This window comes from Sinocyclocheilus grahami, unplaced genomic scaffold (genome assembly GCF_001515645.1).
Source record: "Sinocyclocheilus grahami isolate Dianchi unplaced genomic scaffold, SAMN03320097.WGS_v1.1 scaffold259.1, whole genome shotgun sequence".
Taxonomy (NCBI): domain Eukaryota; kingdom Metazoa; phylum Chordata; class Actinopteri; order Cypriniformes; family Cyprinidae; genus Sinocyclocheilus; species Sinocyclocheilus grahami.
This window is the reverse complement of record NW_015505438.1, coordinates 1,340,283-1,346,794: the sequence shown is the minus strand read 5'-3', so window position 1 is coordinate 1,346,794 and position 6,512 is coordinate 1,340,283. Positions and strand designations below refer to the sequence as shown.

At 39.0% G+C, this 6,512-nt stretch overlaps 1 protein-coding gene and 1 long non-coding RNA gene across 3 annotated transcripts in view; both read left to right on the top strand.

Moving 5' to 3' along the window:
* The first annotated feature begins 377 nt into the window (after positions 1-377).
* fibcd1a (fibrinogen C domain containing 1a) overlaps positions 378-6,512 on the top strand; it is a 122,292-nt gene continuing 116,157 nt past the window's right edge. The window contains exons 1-2 of one of the 2 annotated variants that reach the window (XM_016290458.1): positions 378-696; positions 908-990. In XM_016290458.1, coding sequence (XP_016145944.1) covers positions 919-990 — 72 coding nt within the window. In that variant the 5' untranslated portion in view covers positions 378-696; positions 908-918. Of the gene's footprint in view, positions 991-6,512 lie in introns of both variants that reach the window. The other variant, XM_016290459.1, reaches the window with a different exon arrangement.
* On the top strand, positions 3,495-5,062 carry LOC107598983 (uncharacterized). The gene is made up of 3 exons (XR_001610622.1): positions 3,495-3,611; positions 3,825-3,932; positions 4,087-5,062. It is a non-coding gene; the product is annotated as an uncharacterized lncRNA (long non-coding RNA).

Below are 6,512 nucleotides of genomic sequence, written 5' to 3'. Positions count from 1 at the left end.
GTCACTGCCAAAACATTTGGCCATGACTGGATGTATGTCAAACGGATATATGTCAACATAGGCCTATGCCTATTCAAAATATTACAGTTTTATTTGTAACTTTTCTGCTATTCGCACCATCAGAAAAATCCTCGATAGGCTCCAAATGCTCTTAAATGTCAGCTCACTCATCGGTTCTCTGCTCATTGTGATTCGGACATGTTCGTTTTCCGGTTAATTGAGTCATAGAGTTATTCACTCCTCGTGACCGAATCGTTCAGTCCAGTGCGGTGAGCGAACCGATTAGTGAACCGGTTCGAATGATTCATGAAGAAGATCCGATTCTGACAGAACGATTCGCTCATGGAAGTCATCGCTAGTAGACACGGTGTAAGCGCAGGAGAGGGAGGGGGGCGGATTTCAGGAGCTCTCCACCACAAACGTGTCCGTACACCACAGGAATGAAGCAAATCAAACGGACGCCCAGCACACAGTTATTTCGCATAACTTTATGGTTTATTTTCTAAATCCGCGTCTTTTTGTTTCTCATAGACTTAACAGGGAAAGTTTTATATCTGAGGAATACCTGCCAACGAACGGAACGCACCATCCGCAAACCGTCACACCTTCGCCTCAGTTAAGGAGATCGGATCTGCTTTTCGGACTGCATTTTCTTGTTTCTTTCTTTTTTTGGGGGTGAGGGACAAGTCCCTTGAAGTACGTATAATTTTCTTTTACAGAATGAGTGTGGATCTCTAGTTCTGTGTCCCGGTTTTTTCAGTAGGTTTGTGCGGATCATCTTGTGAAGTAGTTTTAGTTCCCGTAGACTGTTGTGTTGTCTCCCTTTTCTCTTTCTTGGATGCTGGAATTTAAGACTGACAGTCCCGTTCTCTCCTCATGCCCATGAAATCAACTCTCGGATGGTAAGGATTCCAGAGAATGGTAAATGATCGATGGAAAATCATGAACAGTGTTTCAGAACTCGAGGATGGTCAGCAGCATAAATCGCAGGTATGTTGCACGCGCATCATGTAGGGATTTATTAAACCTGTGTCGATGCATTCGTGATGCTCAGGCAGGTCAAAAACTATAAATATGACCATATGCAGGTCTCATTGCGTTTATGTAGGCTGCAAACAAATTCCATGAGATATTACTCAGAGCTGAACATTTTGGAACACATGCCTCTATTGACAAATCTCGAACACGTCTTGCGTTCAACCCTTGTTTAAACAAATATTTGACTCAATTATAGTAAGAAATTGTATTATTTATCATCTTGACTGTTCTGTGTCTTATAACTAATTGCTTTGGATTTAAGGGAAGAGAGTCCTTTAATAATAATATAATAATAATTATAATAATTATTATTATTATATTTAAATATTGATATACAAAGAGAAAAATGGTCAGCATTGCATACTCTTTGTCAGAACAAGTACAATTTGAGTGACAACAAATACAATTTACAAAATTGGTGAATTTAAAGAAGCATTTGCTACACACGATATTTACTATGAATCACTCAATATTATTTGAAAGCAGAAAATCCTTTGGTAAATTTTGCAACTGACAGCCATCCAAGCGGATACCGATAATCTGACAGTACCAAAATATTGACAGATTAATCTTCTTAAAATAAGTTTATTGTTAGAAAGAATAAGCCCCTTTAGTTCTCAAGCGTTCAGAGTGATATGGTACCACTGTCAGATGATACCTCTCTCCATGCCCTCTGCACACGAGGGAATACATTTGTTTCTATTATGCAGCTCACACAGAACTAAGGGATTAAGCTCAGCTCCTCCATGTATGAGCGACTGCATGTCTGCCAGAAAATTTCACTCAGGAATGCTGGAAGTTCATGCATTCACTGCAGAGAGAGCACATCACAGATCTGACGGTGGAGCTCAGCGTGCTGAAGGGTGTTGCATCTTTGCTTTCTTTATCTCTCACTGTCTATTTCAAAGCTTGTTTGAAAACAAATCTATATCTCGCCACTGCCTGCATTTCACAGCCACTGTAATCTGCTGCGAGCATTTATGGGGGAATGTACATAACATGCTGTTTATAGCAATCCTGATTATAGAGGTTTAAGGATGGGATCACGGCCGTAACAGCTTTTTATTGCTGCTATCATCCTCACGTGGCATCCTCTAACCTTCTCTCAGTGGGGGTGTGAAGTGTGCATAATACAATGCCCTTTCAGGAATATGTCAAGCCCTGCTTTTGAAGCGTCAACTTCAACACAAGCTGCTTGTTCTAATGGCACTTCTTTATTTGCCCGTCTTGTGTAACCGAGTCATTTTAACACGCAGCACAACTGAAGTGCCGTGCCAGTTTATCAAACTGCCTGGGCTTGTTTGCTTTGTGCTGCATAAGTTATTTTAGGGGTTGTTAATTAATCAACGTGAATTCGTCTACCATCCATTTCTGACATGTTTATTAATACAATATTCACTTGGGAGAGAGGAGGGGTGGGATCTCATGGGACGAATAAAACCGTTCACCTGCTGTGCTGGAGTGTTCAGACTTTGATGGACACGATTTGTAATTCCTCGTGCTGCTCTTTGTGTCTTGATTTTTATAGTTGAGTATAATAGGTGAAGCCTCTGGTATGTTGTGCAGTGGTTAAAAATAGGCTTAAGGGTCCTGTGAGACAGGCGTACAGGTAAAAGAAGGATTTGCATTTTTTCACTTTCCTTCAGCAATGTGGTGTGTGTGTGTTATATAATGAAGGAGTCACAGTAAGCTAAGTTGCAGGCAGTAACATTATTGTATGGTATGGTCAGATGGACTCATTAGCTCCTTGTTCCTGGAGATTTTTCATTGTCGGCCCACCCGTGCTATTCTTTAAGGTCTACTCCTGCAGACACACACACGATCACACTCTGGAACAAAACAGCTGCAGTGATTTTTAAAACTCTCTTTCTGTCGTTATTTACCAACCTTCATGTCTTTCCAAAATCGTATGATATTCTTTTTTTTTTTTTGGTGGAACACAAAAAGAGATGGTTGGAAGCCATTTTGTGTACAATTAAAGTGAATGTCACCAAAAGGACCTTAAAAAGAGCCCACACATATCATGCACTACAATCTACAGGGCTGTTCACACCAATAATGATGACTATATGTTTTAATAAACATTCTAATTCTATGAGAATAGGTTCACTCTTGAAAGTAAAGGTTCTTTATTGTCATCTGTGGTTCTATGAAGAACCTTTGAAGAACATTTCCATTGTACAAGTGGAAAAATGTTCTTCAGATGGTTATGTGTTCTTTGTGCTTTGAAAATAATGGTTCTTTGGAAAACCCAAAATGGTTCTTCACTGTGAAAACCACCTTTTGGAACCTTTATCTTTTAGAGTGTATGTCCATACCACAGCTATAATGATAATGAAAGAGACGAACGATATTGTTGATTGTCCAGCTGATAAAAATGTTGACAATCAGGCAATAAGAATGCAGCTGAATTTAAAGCGGTCGAGCATTTAAAGTGGCAGACGACATCACTGCATTTGTGCTTATAATAACTAAACGTAATTGTTCATTGGTGTGGACACCAATATATTATCATTTTTTGGTGTGAACGAGCCTCAAGTCTTGAATCTCAAATCTGATTCACTCATTCAAAGGTTTGCGAAAAGACTTTGGTTTTTCTGTGTCTTTTACCTTATTTGTGACATGCCCAATTTGGATGTTCTCATATTCACATTACACAAATGAGAGCAGATTATAGAGAATTGATCATATGGCTTCTGACTTGGAATGTAGTGCACGGTATGTATGGACTGCTGTTTTTATGATGCTTCATGAATTTTTATGTTGCCGTCTTGTCATTTCTGGAGCTTGACAGCCCCTGGTCACCATTGACTGTCATTGTATGAGAGAGAATAGCATGAATATGCTGCCAAACATGTCTTTTCCTTCTCATTCGGGTTTGGAATGTCTTGAAGGTGAGTAAAGAATGACAGAATATCCGTTCTTGAGTGAACAGTCTGTTTCTTTAAGCTGCTACTTTATTTTTAACCCTGGAAACTGCAGGCTAAAACATCTGACTGGTTCTTCAGAGCAGGTAATTGATTTGCTTGTCGGCTTTTTGACTTACAGGCATTTTACTATAAAGTGCTGGAGGGATTGAGGATTTTGAAAGCTGTAAGAAACATTTGCCATCATGTAGAGCCGAAAAAATTAGCAGTGGCCATTACAACTTGCAGACTTCATCTCAGCACAGGATGATAGCAGCAACCTGAAGTTAAATAGAGATTTATCAATTCATTTTCCTCTCAAATGTGTCAAGCTGCTTAAGTTGTAGTAGCTATTAGGATTTGCAAATTGAACAGACTTGCTGACAGCCTGGGTAGCTTTTCATCAGGATGAAGTGTAGATGTGGAGGAACCCCAGATACATTATCTCTAGAGTTCATTTTTGGAGAATCTGCGAAGTCGTGCCCAGCCGTTGTCTGCTTTCTGTCCAGCAATTCCCCATCGGCGCGCACAGCAATTCAGTGCAGCCAAACAAAGACAATGTGAGAGATGTTTACCAATCGTGTGCTGGACACAATGGGGATGGAAAGTCCAAACATGTGGGCCGAAATTCATTTCTTCGGGATGCTTGTCAAACACGGCGCTGCCAATTAAACACTCCTCCAAAAACCTGGAAGCCTGCTGTTCTGTAATGAAAGCTGTAACCGCATGACTGAACATATGTGTGTGTACGGGATAAAACACTGGATACCTAGCGTGTCCCCTAGATTAATACGTATGCTGCGATGACTCTTAAACACTTCCCGTTTCATTATGTCGTGATGCTCATGTGCTTTTTCAGCCGTATTAATGACAAAACCCTGCTTATTCTCTTCTCAAAGCCGTTTATTTCCTCTCACAATAGTACTTATGCTATTTTATGTTTGATCCAGGAAAAAAATGGGTTTAAATCAATCAGCTGTGACTCGAATTAAAAAATTATCCTTTAAAACCCCTTCACTTTCCATAGTTGTGGTGTTTCAGTGTTTATTGTGGCTGGAAATGCTATCAGAATTTCAACCCTATCCTTTCAACCATACCTTATTTCTCGTCAATCCCTCCTGTATGCATAATAAAGTCTTCTGGCCTTGGTTGTAGCACATTGACAGTGGATGGATGTGAAAGCTATAAAGTCCCTTCAGATATATGGTTTTCCCTTCTCTGCTGTTATCTGTGCTGGATATCCATCACAGGATTGTGGGGCTATTTGGGGGCGTATGAATCCTGATATATGGAGTCCCACGGGCGAGGGTCTCGATTTAAGACTAGTTGTATAATTATAGGCCATCAATGGCTCTCCTAGATGGCGTCTGTATATCAAACTGTCATGGATCGTTTTTTCAGTGTGATGGAGCGAATGTTATTTGGTTTAACCTCTGACATTGTTCAGATGATCTCCGACGTGTCTCTTCCCTCTCACCTTCAACAATAAGGAATGATTTTTAAGATGAGGTATGGGTGTAAACAATCTAATTGGCTTTGGGTCAGATCTGTTGACATTTTGCAAATGCCACTTTTATTTAATTCAAGACTATAGACACACCTTTTGGTATTTATCTTGTGTTTGACATTTCTTCTTCGCTTTTGAGATTAAACCCATTTTTAGTCAACCTGAATGAAACAGGAGACGTTGTGCTCAAATAGCTTAAAATATGTGGACACTGTCAACTAATTTAAATTCATTAAACAGTTGCACTGCTTTTCGCACACTGTATATTTAAATGCAAAAACATGCATCTTGTTAAATTTCTCAATGGAAAAGTGCAGCATGCAAATTGTGTTCAGCACTTGCAAGGGAGAGCAGGACAAGATTTTTTTACAATTTCAAAGTGCCACTTTCTTTCTGCAGCACAATGTAACTCTCACCAGAGCAATGGACATAGTCAGTGATGTTGCTTGACCAGTTGTGTTCAAGAGTCAGCGGTTTTCACAGCTTTTATTTTTGGTGGGTTGTGCTATTTTTATTGACACAGGCAGTAGAGAGGCGACAGGGAATTAGTGGGAATGGGAACAGGAGGCAGACCTGGATCTCCCACGAGGACCACAGCTCAACTTGTCTATAGATCATGTGTGTGTGCTGCAAGGCATGGCATTTTTATGTAACATTATTTATATGAAGAGTTCAGATGCAAAAGCCTCTAAGTGCCGTCTGAAATTGTCATCTAAAATGAGCATTTTTATAAGGCTTCTATGTGTAGGTTCTGTATTTTTACTATAATGGCAATATAAAGATGCTTTTATATTCAATTAAAGTGAAGTAATTGAACATAAATATAGGAGCCTGATAAAAATGCTCATTTTAGAAGGAAATTTCAGATGGCACGTAGAGGCTTTTGCATCTGAACTCTTCATATATTATTTATGACCAAAAAAATTTATTTATTTATTTAGGTATAGCATATAGCACATAACACCATCACTATGGTCCATAATATTTGACTTTTTTTAATATGTATATATATATATATATATATATATATATATATATATATATATATATATATTTGTGTT